The sequence below is a fragment of the Malus sylvestris genome, chromosome 11 (assembly GCF_916048215.2).
Source record: "Malus sylvestris chromosome 11, drMalSylv7.2, whole genome shotgun sequence".
In the NCBI taxonomy this organism is placed as follows: Eukaryota; Viridiplantae; Streptophyta; class Magnoliopsida; order Rosales; family Rosaceae; genus Malus; species Malus sylvestris.
The window spans coordinates 921259-941172 of record NC_062270.1 but is presented as its reverse complement, the minus strand read 5'-3'; the positions used below and the strand labels follow the sequence as shown (position 1 = coordinate 941172).

Genomic DNA, 19914 nt, shown 5'->3' with positions numbered 1-19914 from the left:
GGATGAGGATGGAAAGGTTCTTGCTACAGAGAACGCGGTTAAAGACAGATGGAGAGGTTATTTTCATAATCTTTTCAATGAAGGACATGAAATGAGTGCTTCTTTAGGGGAGTTGAGTAACTCAGAAGAGTGTAGAAACTACTCTTTTTATCGTCGAATCCGGAAGGAAGAAGTGGTTGTAGCTTTGAAGAAGATGAAGCATAAAAAAGCAATAGGCCCAGACGATATACCAATCGAAGTGTGGAAACTTTTGGGAGAGACAGGTATAACATGGCTCACTGACCTTTTCAATAGGATTTTGAAAACGAAGAAGATGCCAAATGAGTGGCGAATGAGCACTTTGGTGCCTATCTACAAGAATAAGGGCGACGTACAAAATTGCATGAACTATAGGGGTATTAAGCTAATGAGTCATACAATGAAGCTCTGGGAGAGAGTCATTGAGCATAGATTGAGGCAAGAGACACGGGTTTCGGACAACCAATTCGGGTTCATGCCAGGGCGCTCAACCATGGAGGCAATCTATCTCTTACGAAGATTGATGGAAAGATATAGAGATGGGAAAAAGGATTTACACATGGTCTTTATAGATTTGGAAAAAGCGTATGATAGGGTCCCAAGAGACATTCTTTGGAGGATTTTAGAGAAGAAAGGAGTACGAGTAGCATATATCCAAGCTATAAAGGATATGTATGAAGGAGCAAAGACTGCTGTAAGAACTCATGAAGGACAAACCGAAAGCTTTCCCATAACTGTAGGATTACATCAAGGCTCATCCTTAAGTCCTTACCTTTTTGCGTTGGTAATGGATGAGTTAACACGACATATTCAAGATGATATTCCTTGGTGTATGCTTTTCGCAGACGATATAGTGTTGATAGATGAAACTCAGGAAGGGGTAAATGCAAAGCTTAACCTTTGGAGAGAAGTGTTGGAATCTAAAGGTCTTCGCCTAAGCCGATCAAAGACAGAATATATGGAGTGCAAGTTCAGTGCAAATGGAGGCCAAAACGAGTTAGGGGTGAGGATCGGAGATCAAGAAATACCAAAGAGCGACCGTTTTAGTTACCTAGGATCTATCTTGCAAAAGAACGGAGAATTAGATGGAGATCTCAACCATAGAATACAAGTTGGATGGATGAAGTGGAAGAGTGCATCCGGCGTGTTGTGTGACCGCCGTATGCCACTGAAGCTCAAGGGAAAATTTTATAGGACGGCAATAAGGCCGGCGATGCTGTATGGCACAGAATGTTGGGCGGTGAAACATCAACACGTACACAAAATGGGTGTAGCGGAGATGAGGATGCTTCGTTGGATGTGTGGGCACACGAGAAAGGATAAGATTAGGAATGAGGATATCCGGGGTAAAGTAGGAGTAGCCGAAATTGAAGGAAATATGAGAGAAAATCGGTTACGGTGGTTTGGACATGTGCAAAGAAGGCCTACTGACGTTCCGATTAGAAGATGCGACTATGGGACAGAGGTTCAGGGCCGAAGGGGTAGAGGAAGACCTAGGAAAACTTTGGAAGAGACTCTAAGAAAAGACTTAAAGTACTTGGATCTAACGAAGGACATGACACAGGATCGAGCACAATGGCGTTCTAAGATTCATATAGCCGATCCCACTCAGTGACTTGGATTTTCCAAGTCTCCAACCGAGAAGTTTTCCTCACTCGGGAAATTAAGGGAACACTACCCCAACCTACATGCTCCACTCAGAAAGCTTCAACATACAAGCTTTAACAAAAGAAAATTCAAAGAACTTAGCGAAGAAGGCTTCGGTGTATTTAACACAATACGTTGAAATGAAGGAAAGCTTATTTATTGATATCCCCGATAAGCTACAAATATGTACATATACATGAGTCAAAATAAGCACACAAGAGGGAGCCTTCACAAAGGTTGCTTAGGAGAAGTCTCAGCAGTCGGTAGAGCCCCAAAAAGAGAAGGCACCGGAGGGGGATCATTTGGAGCCTCAGTACTGGACAGAACCCTAGAAGGAGGAGGCATCAGAGGTTGATCATTTGGAGCTTCATTACGCGGTACAGCCCCAGAAGACGAAGGCAATAAATGCCTTTGGAACAAACCCACAAATCTCTGATGATCAAGTAAAACCTGACCATCAGTTTCCTTCATCTGGTCAAGCTTCCTCTTCATGTTTGTAGCATAGTCATGTGCAAGCCGGTGCAACTGTTTATTCTCATGCTTGAGCCCTCTAATCTCCTGTTTGAGACTCATCACTTCAGCCGCCAATGATTCAACTTGGCGGGTTCGAGCAAATAGGCGTTGGGCCATATTAGACACAGAACCTGCACACTGAACACTGAGAGCCAGCGAATCCTTAACAGCTAACTCATCAGACCGTTTGGAAAGTAGTCTGTTATCTTTGGGAGTGAGAAGGTTCCTGGCCACCACCGCAGCGGTCATATCATTCTTCATCACGGAATCCCCAACGGTAAGAGGACCAGTAGGGGAGACGAAGGATGGGCGCCATATGTTGTCTGGAGAAGGCGGGGCTGCCTCTTCAACAAGGTTCAAGTCAAAACGACGGTCGGAGGGGCCAGACATTTTCAAAGGTGTTGAAGAGAGAAGAGGTCGGACAAATCAAGATCTTAGAAGTGCAAGAATGAAGCTTCTACTGGTGGAGATTCAAGTGTGCTTTGGAACTTAATGCCAGCCCCTATAAAAATCTGCACTCGACGAAGCTTCAGAAATCGAAGAGGCGCCTGCTCAGAAATCGAAGAGGCGTTTGCTTTCTCAAAAGCTGGGCTGCTTAGAGATCACGAGGGTTGATCTCAGAAATCGAAGAGGCGTTTGCTTTCTCAAAAGTTGGGCTGCTCAAATACCACGAAGGCCGATCTCAAAAATCGAAGAGGCGCTCGCTTTCTCAAAAGCTGGGCTCCCCAGAGACCACGAGGGCCGATATCAGAAATCGAAGAGGCACCTACTTTTCCAGCCTTTTCCAGCCTTGTCAGCACCTGTCACACGCACACTCAGTTTTGTGGAAATTATGGGCATTCTGTCAAAGACTTCTGGGGAAGTAGAAAACACATGAATCTTACTGTTCAATCACCCACTTCCCACACGCAACAATAGCTCATGGGTACCACAGATAACTTTGCCAAAGTTCTCTGCCAAAGTTAAGCACGTGAAGCTTGCAGCTCCCACTACATCGCTCTGACCAAGAAGGGTAAAAGAATAGCAAAGAAACAGCACTAACAAAGTTTAGACCCATAAATTTTGAAGGTCTAGCTACCATATTATTACCCACAAGGGTAAAGGAACAGTACCACTGCTGGATAATTGGAAAGTCCCTGTGTGTCAACCTATGTGCTTCGTGGCAAGGTAGACTAGCAAACATGCCCAACCTTTACTCAAATTCAAGAAAACACCCCCAATAAGATTGCTTGCTCCAAAATCGAAGAGGCACCGTCCTCCGAATCTCGAGAGCCAGACTCCCAACATGACTACTTTCTTAAAAATCGAAGAGAGGGTAAAGGAACAGTACCATTGCTGGATAATTGGAAAGTCCCTGTGTGTCAACCTCTGTGCTTCGTGGCAAGGTAGACTAGCAAACATGCCCAACCTTTACTCACATTCGAGAAAACACTCCCAACAAGATTGCTTGCTCCAAAATCGAAGAGGCACCGCCCTCCGAATCTCGAGAGCCAGACTCCCAACATGATTACTTTCTCAAAAATCGAAGAGACACTGCTCCCCGAATCTCGAGAGCCAGACCCCCAGCATGATTGCTTTTTCAAAAATCGATGAGGCATCGTTCTCCAAATCAATCGAAGAGGCGCTCGCTTTCTCAAAAGCTGGGCTGCTCAGAGACCACGAGGGCCGATCTCAGAAATCGAAGAGGCACCTACTTTTCTAGCCTTGTCAGCACCTGTCACACGCACACTCAGCTTTGCAGAAATTATGGGCATTCTGTCGAAGACTTCTGGTGAAGTAGAAAGCACATGAATCTTACTGTTCAATCACCCACTTCCCACACGCAACAATAGCTCATGGGTACCACAAATAACTTTGCCAAAGTTCTCTGCCAAAGTTGAGCACGTGAAGCTTGCAGCTCCCACTACATCGCTCTGACCAAGAAAGGTAAAAGAATAGCAAAGAAACAGCACTAACAAAAGTTTAAACACATAAATTTTGAAGGTCTAGCTACCATATTATTACCCACAACTGTAAAGGAACAGTACCACTGCTGGATAATTGGAAAGTCCCTGTGTGTCAACCTCTGTGCTTCGTGGCAAGGTAGACTAGCAAACATGCCCAACCTTTACTCACATTCGAGAAAACACTCCCAATAAGATTGCTTGCTCCAAAATCGAAGTGGCACCGTCCTTCGAATCTCGAGAGCTAGACTCCCAACATGACTACTTTCTCAAAATCGAAGAGAGGGTAAAGGAACAGTACCATTGCTGGATAATTGGAAAGTCCATGTGTGTCAACCTTTGTGCTTCGTGGCAAGGTAGACTAGCAAACATGCCCAACCTTTACTCACATTCGAGACAACACTCCCAACAAGATTGCTTGCTCCAAAATCGAAGAGGCACCGCCCTCCGAATCTCGAGAGCCAGACTCCCAACATGATTACTTCCTCAAAAATCGAAGAGACACTGCTCTCCGAATCTCGAGAGTCATACCCCCAGCATGATTGCTTTCTCAAAAATCGAAGAGGCATCGTTCTCCGAATCTCGAGAGCCAGATACCACAGACCACTTTTTCAAAGTGCTCTGACAGAGTTAAAACATGTGAAACTGGCAGCTCCCACTACCGTGCTATGACCAAGCAGGGTAAAGGAATAGCATTACTACTTGTTGTTAGGGAGACTCCTATATATGTCGACCTCCATCCCCAACGGACAGGCAGACCTGCAAAAATGCTCAACCCTTCATCATATCTGAGAGGGCACTCCCAACGAAGCCTTTCGAAATATTCAGCTTTCTTTCCCCCCGATAATACCTCTGCAAACAAGCTATACTAGAGCAAGAATATCTCATATCATCAGGGTTAAAAGCAAGAGTATCCCATATCATGCTTTTTCCCTGTCTTTTCTTTTGGCCTTGTTTTTACCTGCAAGACAAGGAGAAAGAGAGCAATCAGTCAGCACTTGGAATCAAGCTTCCAGCCAGGAACTGACTGCCTGGAACCCTTACCTGATTACTTACCTGGCATTGCTCTCGAGTACTCATCTTCAACATCTTATGTTTCCAGGGAAGATTCCGCATCTGCTTGAGGAACAGATAGGGCAAGTGCGAAGGATACAAGGAAGCATGTGGAGACAAGCGTAACAGCACACGTGCCGATACATTCATTACTCTGTCAAAAGCAAAAGTATCCCATATCAGCAGGGTGGAACGTACTCTAGATTTGATGGACTTGTTTTGACCCTCAAATTCTTCAGTCGGCCTTATACTCTGGAGAAAACCAGAAAACCCTCCAGCTCAGTTCAAGAATAAGCCTGTGGAAAGTTACTTCTTCAAAAGCAAAAGTATCTCATATCATCTCTTCTCATTTTTCTTCTCTTTATCCTTCATGCTGCTGCAAGATGGGGAGAAGGTGAACAATCAGTCGGAGCTCTGATTGCTTACCTTGTCTGTCACCTCTTTCAGCAGACCCCCTAGCTCGGCGACTTGGGGGACTCCTACTACATGGTTTGTATCGCGCTTGACCAAGCCTGAAACTACAAGTAAGCTTCAAGTGAAATTGATACATTACCTTGTGCATCTCCACCAGTTAAAGATACCACCCCTGGATGGAGGAAGAGTACTTCCAGAGAAGATGCCACATCTACCTATGAGACAGATAAGGCAAGTCAAGACGACACCACACTCCGATACTTAGAAGTTTCGTGATTACGAGATCATTCTCCCACAATATTTCCTAATGTCATTTGTACTAAATCATTCACTTGTACTCACTAAATGAGAGCTTGAACCTATGTACTTGTGTAAACCCTTCACAATTAATGAGAACTCTTCTATTCCGTGGACGTAGCCAATCTGGGTGAACCACGTACATCTTGTGTTTGTTTTCCTATCTCTATCCATTTATATACTTATCCACACTAATGACCGGAGCAATCTAGCGAAGATCACAAAAAGCGATCGTTTTCGCTACCTAGGATCTATCTTGCAAGAGAACGGAGAATTAGATGGAGATCTCAACCATAGAATACGAGCTGGATGGAAATAGTGCATCCGGCGTGTTGTGTGACCGTCGTAGGCCACTGAAGCTCAAGGGAAAATTTTATAGGACGGCAATAAGGCTAGCGATGTTGTATGGCACAGAATGTTGGGTGGTGAAGCATCAACACGTACACAAAATGGGTGTAGCGGAGATGAGGATGCTTCGTGGGATGTGTGGGCACACGAGAAAGGATAAGATTGGGAATGAGGATATCCGAGGTAAAGTAGGAGTAGCCGAAATTGTAGGAAAGATGAGAGAAAATCGGCTCCGGTGATTTTGAACATGTGCAAGAAGGCCGACTGACGCTCCGGTTCGAAGATGTGACTACGGGACAGAGGTTCAGGGCCGAAGGGGTAGAGGAAGACCTAGGACAACTTTGGAAGAGACTCTAAGAAAAGACTTAGAGTACTTGGATCTAACGGAGGACATGACACAAAACCGAGCGCAATGGCGTTCTAGGATTCATATAGCCGACCCCACTTAGTGGGAAAAGGCTTTGTTGTTGTTGTTGTTGTTGTTGTTGTTGTTGTAATATTGTCACGTACAATTATGCATTGCTAGTAATCAATTGTGAATGTTCTATGTTATTCATTGGGTCATGAAAAGAAAGGAAGAAATGTTATGAAAGGGCAATTACGAAGAGTATCCCCCTCTGGTTATAGGAAAACTTGAGAAGCAAACTGATACATTGGGTTAGTTATTATGAAAGGGCAATTACAAAGAGTATCCCCCTCATGTATTTGCTTCATGAAATATATGCTGAAGATATTGAACTTGAGTGTCAACCAATGGTGTTAGCTTGATATATGTTTGTGGAATGCTCTTCGACTTTTCGCCCTTATCTAGTTTTGACTTTGATCCTTGCATTGGTGCAGAACCCTACATTTGTAAGATTGTGGAAATGTTTGAGGCAATTGGTGGGCTATTATATTTTACTGCAGAATGATACTATAGGTCACGATTCTTTTTCCAAATACTTTGTTTCATGGTTTTGTTACTTTAAAAAGTAAGAATCCTGCTATTGGGCGCTGAATTATTAGTTTTTTGCTTTCTTGTAGGTTATAAAGCATTGTGCTACTGTTACTTGTGGACGTGTATTTTTTTCAGATGTCCAAGACGACAACCCTCTGGATTGTCTTGTTGAAAACTTCATATTGTTAGGCTGATACTAAATGTATGCTTGAAGTTTCCATATTCATGCTTTTTTTTGTTGTTCATGAAGTCCAACATGAATGAGGTATCCTTTTTCTCTCATGTTGATCAAGATGTGAAGAGTAAATCAATTCCAGTGTGCAATTACTTTTGCGACACCAAGTATTTGCTACCGTATTCTACTTTTGTCAATCTGCGAACAGGATACTGTTCTCTTTCTACTTACTGTCATGATGCTGGTTTTTTCTTTCTTTCGTCTGCAAGGTTCCTATGTGTTCACATGTTATTTCTGGTTTTGAAATTTCAGAAAATTGCAGTCTGGAAGTGATGACTCAACTATCTCTGTTTCAGATGATGTTTTGTTTGGATAGTGAGGTTGATTCAAAGATGTCAAATGGAGTGTGTGCGAAATCAGAAGTAAGCATCCTGGACCTATATTTGGGTTGTGAAGCGATGTCCACTGGCTTGTGCCTTGGTGCACGTTTGGGCAGTGTCAATCTTGTAACAGTACGTTCCTATTTCTTAATTTATTTTATGTTAATGTTTTGACATCAATTGAATAGACCTGAAGGCAAAGCTTGATATTGTTTTCTTGTTTATGTCTTTTAGATATGGGCTGTTGACTACATTGGATGCGCTTGTAAGAGTCTAGAACAGAAGTAATTTTTCTTTTTGTATAATTTATTGTCCAATTCACACATCAGGTCCAAAATGAAGCTGCTGAAGATTTCCTCAAAATGCTCAAGGAATGGAGAAAATACTGCTTCTGCTTAAAGTTGGTTGAGACTGACAATTTAGACGCAGATGTCGAGAAGAGTATGCTTGAATTCTTTAGGAAGGAAGATGATGAAGAGGAAGAAGATGTTAAAGGAAATGTTAAGGATGATTCTGAAATGTTTGAAGTTGACTACGTAGGAGTATGTTTTGGTGACTCCAAAAAAAATGAGAAGAAGGGAATATACTTAAAGGTATGAACTTCGAAATTTATAAATGCATGTTCTTTAAATATTTATAACGACATAATATGCGAGTAAATGGTTAATGCAAATCTAAATTCATTAGTTCCTCATGCAAAATTTGCTTGCCTTGTGATGTATGTAGATTTATTGGAAGGGCTACAGGCCTGAGGAAGACACCTGGGAGCCAATGAATGAATTGGAGTCTGCAACTATTCTTATTTATGCTTGCAGCATTATCTGTTGCATGTTTTGTATCATTTATGTAAAAGGCTATCGAAGACTTAATTACTGAAGGTTACAGATGATATACACATGTTTATCATGCACCATGGTTATTTTTCGTATGGTGAAAGTTTTATGCTTCCTGGTATTATTGAACATATAATTACGGGTTTGACATAAAGTTGAAATCATAAAATGAAATACTTGCTTCAAAACGTAAAAATGATCCTACTTTCGTATTGAGAGAAATTGAAATTTTGTTCCTAAAATGGTGAGAAAAAATCAAACTGCATGTTTTGATTCGGTTAGAGCAAAAGTACTAATAACGCGTTACAGATGAAAACAATTTGAGAGGAGTGAATTTATTTGAGAGTTTCTTAGCATGTTATAATGTGAGGCATAATCACCTTTTTATTGTAGTGAGGCAACTATCTTGGTAAATTAAACAAATTCTCTTAATTCAATAGGGAGAATCAATTGCATGATCTAGTAAGGAAAATGACATATGACTCGTTTGGATGTGCTTTTAAAATGATTGAAAATGTTTTTAGAAAAAGTATTTTTGGGTTTCAAAAGCACTTTCTTAAAGTGTTTTTTGCAATAAGCACCAGTTATATGCTTATTCTATGAAGAACTTTATGTGCTTTTTCAGAATTTACTTGCATTTTTACTAATGATTGGTTTTAAAATCATTTTCACCAAAAATGCTTTCAGTCATTTCAAAAGCACATCCAAACGAGCTCATATTTATTTGAAGAATCCATAGCTTAACGGTTCCGACAGTTACATCAAATTAGTGGGCGGATATAAATGTCTTGCAACACTATATTAATTTTCGACTTTTCAAATCTTTTTTTTTTTTTTGTACTAGAAAAAATGAGTAAGAAGACAAATTGGTCGATTGGAGAAGTTATTTTGCTCGAGTGTTGGGTGCGTGTTACTCATGACTTGGTCAAGAAAAATGAGATGATGGTGCTCCAAATGTGGAAGAGATTCATGTACAATTCGTCGAGTAGATCCAAGGCACATCATGACCCGAACATCTAAACAAAAAAATGTGAATAGGAATTGCCTCACCTATTAGGTGAAGTGGCACAAAAACAAATACTATTTAAAATGAATAATAAGGTCAATTTAAATGTCATTGCTCTTGTCCTCCTAACCCAGTGGAAGTGATCAAACCAAAAGAAAAAATACCCCAGCTGGAAATATTCTCCCCATTCACTATTCAACTTTGTCCCGTTCAATTCTTATAATATTTGACCCAGGGAACCTCAGTTTGATTTTTTTGAAACTGGACCCTTTTTGAACACACGTTGAGCCACGTTCCTTCCAAATTCCATCTGGTTTTCAGTGGTTTCCAATTGGTTTGTGCATGTTTTGCATCATCCATTTTGCCAATATTTCATTCGTCATCCTACTTTTTAAGCATCGTTCCTTCGAAAACTTTTTGAAGAAAATGATATAATATTTCATTCACCTCCGGTTCCTTGGACGTCAATCTAATATTTCTTCCACCACCGTATTATTATAATTGAACTAATTCCCTCTCCTGTTCAATTCTGGGATTGTCTTTGAAAATATGTCAATTTTGAGGGATCCTACCTATTATCTCTCGGCTAAATAGCCAAAATGGTCCCTGAGATTTGCATAACTCATCACTTTGGTCTCTAACATTTCAAATCAATAAAAATGGTTCATGCGATTGTCCACCATCTATCATTTTGGTCATTCCGTTAAAAATTCAGTTAAGTGTCCCGGAGCTCTTGGTCGGAAGTTTGGGCAATTTTCAAAGCTTCGTAACTCAATTTATTACTAACCAAATTCGACTCATAATATATCAAAATGAAGATAAGAAAGTGTAGAATACGATTATACCTATTTGGAAGTCTAATGGTTGCCAGAGATGGTCGAAAAATAGCCTTAAAGTTGACTGGTCCGAGGGAAAACTTGAAAACTCGTCGGAAACTGGGTAAATTTTAAACGTTCATAACGTCTTCAATACTCAACGAAATCAAGTGATTCAAAAACAAAAATCATACTTATTGACGAGAGGAAGAGATTGATACCTTTTTCAAAGGCTAACTTGCCGTGATTTGGCCGGAAAACGGCTCGAAAGTGGTTGTCTTAGTCTGGAGTTAGCCACTTTCGAGACGTTTTCTGACCAAACCACAGGGATATAATCGTCTAAAAGGGTACCATTCTCTTTCACTCATTGAAAAGTATGATTTTTGTTTTTAAATCACTTGATTTCGTTGAGTATTGAATAAGTTATGAACGTTTAAAATTTACCCAGTTTTCGGCGAGTTTTCAAATTTTCCCTTGGACCAGTCAACTTTAAGGCTATTTTTCGACCATCTCCAGCAACCATTAGGCTTCCAAATAGTTATAATCTTATTCTACACTTTCCTATCTTCATTTTTATATATTATGAGTCGAATTTGGTTAATAAACAATTGAGTTACGAAACTTTGAAAATTGCCTAAACTTCCGGCCAAGAGTTCCGGGACACTTAACGGAGTTTTTAACGGAATGACCAAAATGATAGATGGTGGACAATCTCATGAACCATTTTTATTGATTTGAAATGTTAAGGGCCAAAGTGATGAGTTATGCAAATCTCAAAGACTATTTTAGATATTTAGCCTTACCTCTGAAAACCCTAAGAGATAAAACCCATTGGTCAATGCTTCCACCTGTAGGAGGAGACCAGAGAGATTCCTGGGGACCCTTTGCTTACAATTTCTTTTAATTGCCTCATCCCGTGAAAATGACAGGTAAAGTCCGACGCACCACTATAAGGACAAGGATTGCCCTCTCTTTTTTCATGTCTTCCATACCCTTCTGTTTATGTGGTCACTGTTAAATTACGTTAACATTTTCTATTTTTTTTATAAATATAATAAAATAAAAATGAATAGTAATATAAAATGTTGACATGACTTAATCGTGACCACACAAACAGGAAAGCATGGACATGAAAAAAGGAAGGGTAGACAATCCTTATCCCCACTACAATAGTATAAAATAAAAATGAATAGTAATATAAAATGTTGACATGACTTAATCGTAACCACACAAACAGGAAAGCATGGACATGAAAAAAGGAAGGGTAGACAATCCTTATCCCCATTACAATAGGTAGTAGGACATAATCAGGGATTTAATTGTCTGTCGTGAAAAGGACATGTAGTAAAAGCAGTAGGAGGATCATTCCTAAAGTTCGACCGCACCACTACAATAAAAGGGTATTTTTGCAACTTAAATTTTAGAGAAAAAAAGACTAATAGTGTCACCTTTTATGTGTGTTAATTTTTGTCTTTTCTTGAAATATTTTGAAAAGTGTTATCTCAATATAAAATTGAGTATTAAAAGTATATTTTATTTATAATTTTTTCTTTATTGAGACTAAAGTATCTTGATTAAAAATTGAAAAGAAATATGATTTCAACGTTAAAAAAAAGATGAGAAATTAATTATAGAATTTGCTTTTATAAATTACGAAGGTTAAGTTCCCAGACATCTGCCAAGACATCTGCCATTTCTCTCTCTTTGCCAGTTTATATATCTGCATGCAAACATTTCCTGAGCATCAAATACCTCTTCCATTCAAACCATCAAATCTCACAAACCATATCCTCATCAAGTACCTCTGCCTCCAGGTATATCTCCATCTCTACGAACCTTTATGCAGAATAAAATGAGTTATGTTGTTAATACTGCTTGGGATCAGTACTTGAAGCCTTTTCTCCTTGCAGTTACAGTAACGCCAACCCAACGTCTCAAACTTCTGATAATTGGTCCCATCGATCGAGATCGTGATTCCCATCGTGACCTAGAAGCCGCAAGGCAAGTTGCAGACAGGAGGACTAACAGTAAGTACGACAACAACAACTTAGACTGGGCAACGATAATCGTAGTGTTTTGCTTAGCAGCGGCGATTGGAATAGCTCTTCTCCCCTTCCAAAGTCCCTCCGGCCAGCTCCATCTCCCTGTAATCTTTTACTTTCTTGAACTCTCAATTTTATTTGCCTTCACTTGTATCTTGGTAAGCAAGTTTATTCACTTCAGCTACTGTCCCGGCGGAATAACAATCGCCCTGATTTTCCATCAATTTGGCCTCTTCTTTGGGGTCACAGCCTTCTTCATATCCATCTCCGTACCATTTCCTTTGTGGTTCAAATGTGCTGCCTTGTCTATCTACATTGTCACCTTCCTCCTTGTAGTTCTCTGCAATCTTCACTTCAACATATATTACAAAACTCATGGTTTTAAGTACCCTACCTGCACCATTGATCCTGCGGCAGAATCATGAGGAGGCAGTGCTAGCACCATTGATGATCAAGCATGCACCAATAGTATTGAGTGACGTGAAAAAAACTGTTATGTAACGAGGACGTGTATGTGTGTATATATAGACACACACACACGTATACTGATTAGTGCACTGCAGTACTAGTGGCTTCCTCATATTTGTTGTAGGTTTTTCAAATGTCAACTGTTGTTTATTCTGTTTGGGGTTTAGTTTCTCAAGCCTCTCACTGATTGTATGTTTTTTTTTTTTTTTTTGGTAAACCACTGATGCTATGTTCCAACAAATCTAGTTAATTAATTTGCTACTTCTATATATTTCTTTTAGTGAAAGTATTTGTGCCCACCATTCGTAAGTGTTTAGAGTTATCGAACTTCTATATATTTCTTAAAAAATAAAAAAAATAAAAAATAAAAGTCGTCCAAACAGAGAGAAAACGTGGAATACAGCAAACCAACTCGCATCCCTACCATACAAAAACACGTGAGAGAATTCAGTTTTGAAGCCTGCACTCGATGGCATACAGCAAACCAACTCGCATGGCTGCAATCTTAGTTGCTCAATATTTGCTTGAGAAATACAAAGGGGATTCTCTTAAAAATAAGACACTTTGGGGGCGTTTGTTTGCCATCACTAAGTGGGACTGGACTAGGTGTTAGTGTAGTCCCATGTTTGTTAGAGGAAGGGACTAGCTTTAGTGGGATTAAAGCTCACTCGCCTTGACTACGGGGCTCGCTAGATAGTCTTAGCGAGACCCCCCAAATACAACCGGTTTGCTAAGACCGTTGCTCTGCTCGACTCCTCACCCTGCTCGACAACCTCGCCGGACCATCCTAGGACCACCGCCGCGTCCTCGTAAATCATGGCTTCCTCTGCAACTTTCTCTTCTTAGTTACTCCGCGCGTCGTCTCTCCCTGCTTCGCCGCTCTCATTTACTTCTTCCTCACTGCCTCGCACATCAAAAAACCCAAAACATCCAACCCCAGAATTCGAAACAAAAAACAGAAGAAGAAAAAAAAATTCATCCATGTACTTGTCCGGCTTCCCATTGTGCAAGATCCTAGTGAACCCGCCCATCTCTGAGCCGGGTTCGTACTAAAACTTCTTAAACCAGAAGTACATGATCCTGCACTGCCACGTGTTGTAGACGGAGTCGAAGGCTGTCACCGCCGTGTGGAACAGTCGCTTGGAGCTCCCTGATTTGCCTCGCGATCTGTGCATTGGCATCTGGATGATGTGGTCCACTGCAATCGACGATGATGATCTCGACGGACCAGGAAAGTCCTGCTGGAGTGGTGAATTGGCTGAGATGATGATGACACTGGAACAAGATATGCAACTAGAAAATTTACAAAATCGTCGTTCCTCTGAAACCCAGTCGCTCTATCAGCCGCACATCAGTCATTCCAGCACCTCCAAAATCCAAATCACGCCATGGGTTCTGTTGATTGTATGATTTGTTCGTTTTGCTTGGCTGTGAGAGGGTAAGCCTTTGTCGACGATGACTGGGATGAGCATCGATACTTTCTGTTCTAAGAGGGAGAGAGAGGAAGTGAAGAAAAAAAATGTAATGGTAGAAGATATTTTTATAATATAATTGTTATTTTGTTATTTTTATAATTTGAAAGTGAATTAAAAATAATAATAAAATATTATGGGTCTTAAAAATATTTTAGTTTGTAGTTTAGTCCGACACTGCATCAAACGCTTCACTAAGTTAGTCCAGCTTAGTCTAGTCTAAGCCAATCCAGCTTAGTCCTTGCTGCTAGTCCAGTCCGAGACAGTCCGGTGCAACAAACGCACCTTTTATGGACTCCCTATCATTTCATTTTTTTTTTATACCATTTTATATATGAGCACGGAAAATAACGTTAAACTGAGTCTAAGAGAGTCATATTAGCATTTCTCATATTGGCTTTTAATACGTTATCTTCCAGCAATTAGAATGTACATGGTTCCCAAAATGTCTGTGGTTTATATTTGAATGTACCATCGTTAGTTGTTCAAAAAAAATGTACCATCTTAAGAGTTATTTTCAGGAACTCTTAAATTTTAGTTCGAATGTTTTTTTTTATATTTATTTATTTTTATGTTTGTATCAATATTTTCAATTAGTATCAAATAAATCGTCATCATTTCACCTAAAAAAGGTCATTATACGCCAATAATTTTCTAGAGTGGCATTATTATAATAGCATTGTTGTATACATGTGGACTTTTCCATTTTTCATCTTCTTTTAACAAAAATTTCATTAAAAAATTAGGTAAATTCATAATTATTTGGTTTATATTTACTTTGATTACCAGATTGTTTCCAACTTATTTTTTTTTTAACTCAACGATCACGGTGAGGATTTTCTACATTATGTTTGGATGAGGGAAATAAAATTAGAATTCGGATAAAGTCAGAATTTATAAATTGACATGCACCAATTCCCTTGTTTGGATTCATAAATATAAAAATTTAGAGTTTCCGCGTGAAAAAAAAAACTTGGAATTTGGGACTTTCAATTCTCAAGTTTAAATTCCATATAAATAGGTGTCATTTCCCAATTTCTATGATTGAGAGTTTAAAACTAACAAATTTCGTATTCAATTCTATTGTTCTTTTAGGTTAACCAAAAAAGAAAATTCACAAATTCTATAAAACAAAATCTTGTCATTTCAATTTTTGTCATTTTAAAATTCTTAATAATCTTAAATTTTTTTCATCCAGACATAATGTTAGAGTAGATCATACTATGAATTTTGAAATAAATTCCACTAATATCTAATGACAGATCATAAAATATATCATGTAATGCTCTTCAAACTATAACTTTAATTTGCTTTTCTTGGTAGTCAAAAGTTAACGTATTTATGGGTGTCACAACTGTAAGCCAATTGGGCCTACCTCTCTTCCTTGTCTTTTCCACCTCTCTCCAATTAAAGGAAATGAAAAGGCAAATGCCTAACCTTCTTTGGTCTCCCTTGATGCAAATGTCATGCATTAAAATGTGGCACATTTGTAGAGCTTAGGTAATCAAAATGAATGGATTTGTATGCTCTTCCATTTGTAATAATGTTCGAAGTTTTATGATATAAAAGAATTAGAGTATTGCTTTGGGAAAAAGAAAAGGGTTGATCGGCCAACCAAAGAAGCCAGTTAGAATTTTTTTTCATTTTGGAACAATTTTAAACTATGCAATTTTGATATATATTGATGTACAAATTTAAAGCTATCTTTTTTTTTAATTTATTATTATTAGCGAGAGAGAAGAGAGGGGGGGGGGGGTGGTCAAAACGTAGACATTGAGAAAACTCGATCCTCAAATTTCATATGTACTCAACATTTTAGGTCCATATGTGTTCATCCTTAAGGCTATATATGCTTAAAAACATTCCTATCATCATCATTTCTATTATAAAGGCATATATGTTTAACAATCAAGGGCAATGTTTCATAGTTTATTTCGGATATATTTGTAGGATTTTATTTTCGATTCTTTATTTCTCTCTCTCTTCTGCTAAATCCTTATCATCGTATATATATTTTTTAAATTTGGCGATCGGGACTTGCATTTGATTTTGACAAAGTCCACTATTCCGGCAAGATAGCTCGATAACAATTTTAGGTAAGTCTCAATTGCCCAGTACATATAATTTTGTTTCAATTTGTTCATCTTCTTCCGAATTTCTATGCAATTTTTTTGAAGCCCAAATTATCCAATACATATAATTTTGCTTCAATTGATTGCTATACTTTTTGGCATCATGCTACTTTATGATGCATTGGCGCAACGAGTTCTATAGGCCCTCAAAAGTTACATAAAGAAAGGAAGTTTTCTATAGTATGTACTACCTCACAGAGAAGGCAACAATCTGTCGAACACCTTGAAAGAATTCAACATTGTATCAGGGCTCACAGTTACGGGCCCGTACAAGCCAAAGGCTTGTCACTAAGAAGTATAGGCTTGAAAACAAGCCTGGATTCTTAACATAGAGCCAACCTCTGAGTCAATTCTCATTCACCCTATTATGAAACATAGAGAGATTCAAAACTTAAAACATTCCAGGTCTATCTATATAAACGAAACACATTTTTAGCTTAATTTGCTACATTGTGCATTGCATTGAACACCAAAACGCAACAAACTCTTCAGAATAGTAAACAATGTCGTGATATAAACTGAATCAAACTGGACAAGGCAAAAATTACTATCTTCCGCATTGTGCACAGGACTACGTCACCCTCACGTGACTGTCAGCGTGCCTCGATCTCGGTTGGGGTGTGTCGGTGAAGCCCAACTTAGGCCTTGGGTTATTTATACATATTTATTTACATTTTGGTTTTTGTGTAACTTGAATATGATATAAGTGACTTTACATATTTGTATATTCTATAAAAACATAATTTTGAAAGTCCAAATAAAATAGGTATAGAAACAAAACTTAAAAAGCCAAAAAATGACACAAAAACAGAGCAAAAAATAACATAGAAATCATTATTTTTTTTCGAAGTAAAACCACTTTCATGAACCAAAAGATTAAAGAACCCACACACGTCTAAGCAGTAGGCAACGACAATTAGTACACTTACACGAAATTGATTTCTCTTTTTGAGTTATTGAACTTTCTTAATTATTTTTTATCTTTGTTTTACACAATGAGTTATAATTTATGAAAAAATAATAAAAATGTTGATCATCATGCATGTGAGCTCTCGTCAACAATTAATAGTACTTAACATTACACCGTATAATATTTACGAAATTAATACGTTGTCTCTCTCTTATTACAACTTTCTATTAACTCTCATCATGCATTCATCGTTTGTTTACGTTTACACAACTACAACACACATTTATGGTAAATTTGGTAATTAATATTATACAAATCGGAAAAAAGTAAAAAATGCAAACAAAAATAGAGCCAAACACACGGTAAAGTTAACCCCCGCAACCAAACACCCACCAAAGTCCTTACGCTCCAAAACCAAACGTCACCTCAAAATTCAAACCCCACTTTCCAAATTTCCTGTTTTCCCGCCCACACGCCGCGCACTTCCCACTCCATAATTTCATGGCCCACTATAAAACATAACCCCAATCCAATCACTCACGCCCTAAAAAAACTCTATCACCCATTTCTCTCTCTCTTTCCTCCCCTCTCGTTCTCTCTAAGATCCACCGTCTTCTCCGGCTATTCACCCTCTCTACGCCGTAGGCAGAATGGCGTGCAAGCGGAAGCCGAAGGCCGGAACCTCTTCAGGTTCTCCGCCGAAATAGAAGAGCCCAAGGCAAACCAAGAAGGCAAGAGTTGAGGAGGAGGTAGCCACGATAGTGGAAAAAGCTACTTCTCCGCCGAAATCGAAGAAGACTAGGCAAACCAAGCGTTAATGTAGCTGTAGCATTTGTGGTTGGATTAATTCTTTACCCATTTCCTAAATTCGTATGATTTTTACCTCTCGGTGTTGTCTAACATGGTATCAAGGGTTTGGTTTCAAGAATTTTGGGGTTCAGGCTTTCAACCTAGGATCTATCTTGCAAAAGAACGGAGAATTAGATGGAGATCTCAACCATAGAATACAAGCTGGATGGATGAAGTGGAAAAGTGCATCCGGCGTGTTGTGTGACCGCCGTATGCCACTGAAGCTCAAGGGAAAATTTTATAGGACGGCAATAAGGCCGGCGATGATGTATGGCACATAATGTTGGGCGGTGAAGCATCAACACGTACACAAAATGGGTGTCGCGGAGATGAGGATGCTTCGTTGGATGTGTGGGCACACGAGAAAGGATAAGATTAGAAATGAGGATATCCGGGGTAAAGTAGGAGTAGCCGAAATTGAAGGAAAGATGAGAGAAAATCGATTACGGTGGTTTGGACATGTGCAAAGAAGGCCTACTAACGCTCCGATTAGAAGATGCGACTATGGGACAGAGGTTCAGGGCCGAAGGGGTAGAGGAAGACCTAGGAAAACTTTGGAAGAGACCCTAAGAAAAGACTTAGAGTACTTGGATCTAACGGAGGACATGACACAGGACAGAACACAATGGCGTTCTAAGATTCATATAGCCGATCCCACTTAGTGACTTGGATTTTCCAAGTCTCCAATCGAGAAGTTTTCCTCACTCGGGAAATTAAGGGAACACTACCTCAACTTACATGCTCCACTCACAAAGCTTCAACATACAAGCTTCAACAAAAGAAAATTCAAAGAACTTAGCGAAGAAGGCTTTGGTGTATTTAACACAATACGTTGAAATGAAGGAAAGCTTATTTATTGATATCCCCGATAAGTTACAAATATGTACATATACATGAGTCAAAATAAACAAACAAGAGGGAGCCTTCACAAAGGTTGCTTAGGAGAAGTCTCAGCAGTCGGTAGAGCCCCAGAAAGAGAAGGCACCGGAGGGGGATCATTCGGAGCCTCAGTACTGGACAGAACCCTAGAAGGAGGAGGCATCAGAGGTTGATCATTTAGAGCTACATTACGCGGTACAGCCCCAGAAGACGAAGGCAATAAATGCCTTTGGAACAAACCCACAAATCTCTGATGATCAAGTAAAACCTGACCATCAGATTCCTTCATCTGGTCAAGCTTCCTCTTCATGTTTGTAGCATAGTCATGTGCGAGCCGGTGCAACTGTTTATTCTCATGCTTGAGCCCTCTAATCTCCTGTTTGAGACTCATCACTTCAGCCGCCAATGATTCAACTTGGCAGGTTCGAGCAAATAGGCGTTGGGCCATATTAGACACAGAACCTGCACACTGAACACTGAGAGCCAGAGAATCCTTAACAACCAACTCATCAGACCGTTTGGAAAGTAGTCTGTTATCTTTGGGAGTGAGAAGGTTGATGGCCACTACCGCAGCGGTCATATCATTCTTCATCACGAAATCCCCAACGGTAAGAGGACCAGTAGGGGAGACGAAGGATGGGCGCTATATGTTGTCTGGAGAAGGCGGGGCTGCCTCTTCAACAAGGTTCAAGTCAAAACGACGGTCGGAGGGGCCAGACATTTTCAAATATGTTGAAGAGAGAAGAGGTCGGACAAATCAAGATCTTAGAAGTGCAAGAATAA

At 39.6% G+C, this 19914-nt stretch overlaps 3 protein-coding genes across 7 annotated transcripts in view; 2 read left to right on the top strand and 1 right to left on the bottom strand.

Annotated features, from left to right (window-relative positions):
• Positions 1–19914, top strand: part of LOC126588443 (DNA (cytosine-5)-methyltransferase CMT3-like) — a 119508-nt gene that overhangs the window by 71614 nt on the left and 27980 nt on the right. The window lies entirely within an intron of this gene.
• Positions 1894–4339, bottom strand: LOC126588462 (uncharacterized). Of its 3 annotated transcripts, none has more exons than XM_050253558.1 (2): positions 4284–4339; positions 1894–3368 (listed from the first exon to the last, which is right to left on the bottom strand). In XM_050253558.1, exon 2 carries the CDS (start codon positions 2566–2568, stop codon positions 1894–1896), a length of 675 nt encoding a protein of 224 aa, XP_050109515.1. In that variant the 5' UTR covers positions 2569–3368; positions 4284–4339. The 3 variants fall into 3 exon arrangements, with proteins under 3 accessions (XP_050109515.1, XP_050109513.1, XP_050109514.1); XM_050253556.1 differs by lacking the exon at positions 4284–4339 and adding an exon at positions 3587–3682; XM_050253557.1 differs by lacking the exon at positions 4284–4339 and adding an exon at positions 3545–3652 and having other exon boundaries at positions 1894–3326.
• Positions 7081–8635, top strand: LOC126588464 (DNA (cytosine-5)-methyltransferase CMT3-like). Of its 2 annotated transcripts, XM_050253560.1 has the most exons (4): positions 7081–7152; positions 7702–7857; positions 8055–8318; positions 8452–8635. In XM_050253560.1, exons 2-4 carry the CDS (start codon positions 7702–7704, stop codon positions 8599–8601), a joined length of 570 nt encoding a protein of 189 aa, XP_050109517.1. In that variant the 5' UTR covers positions 7081–7152; the 3' UTR covers positions 8602–8635. The 2 variants fall into 2 exon arrangements, with proteins under 2 accessions (XP_050109517.1, XP_050109516.1); XM_050253559.1 differs by lacking the exon at positions 7081–7152 and having other exon boundaries at positions 7658–7857.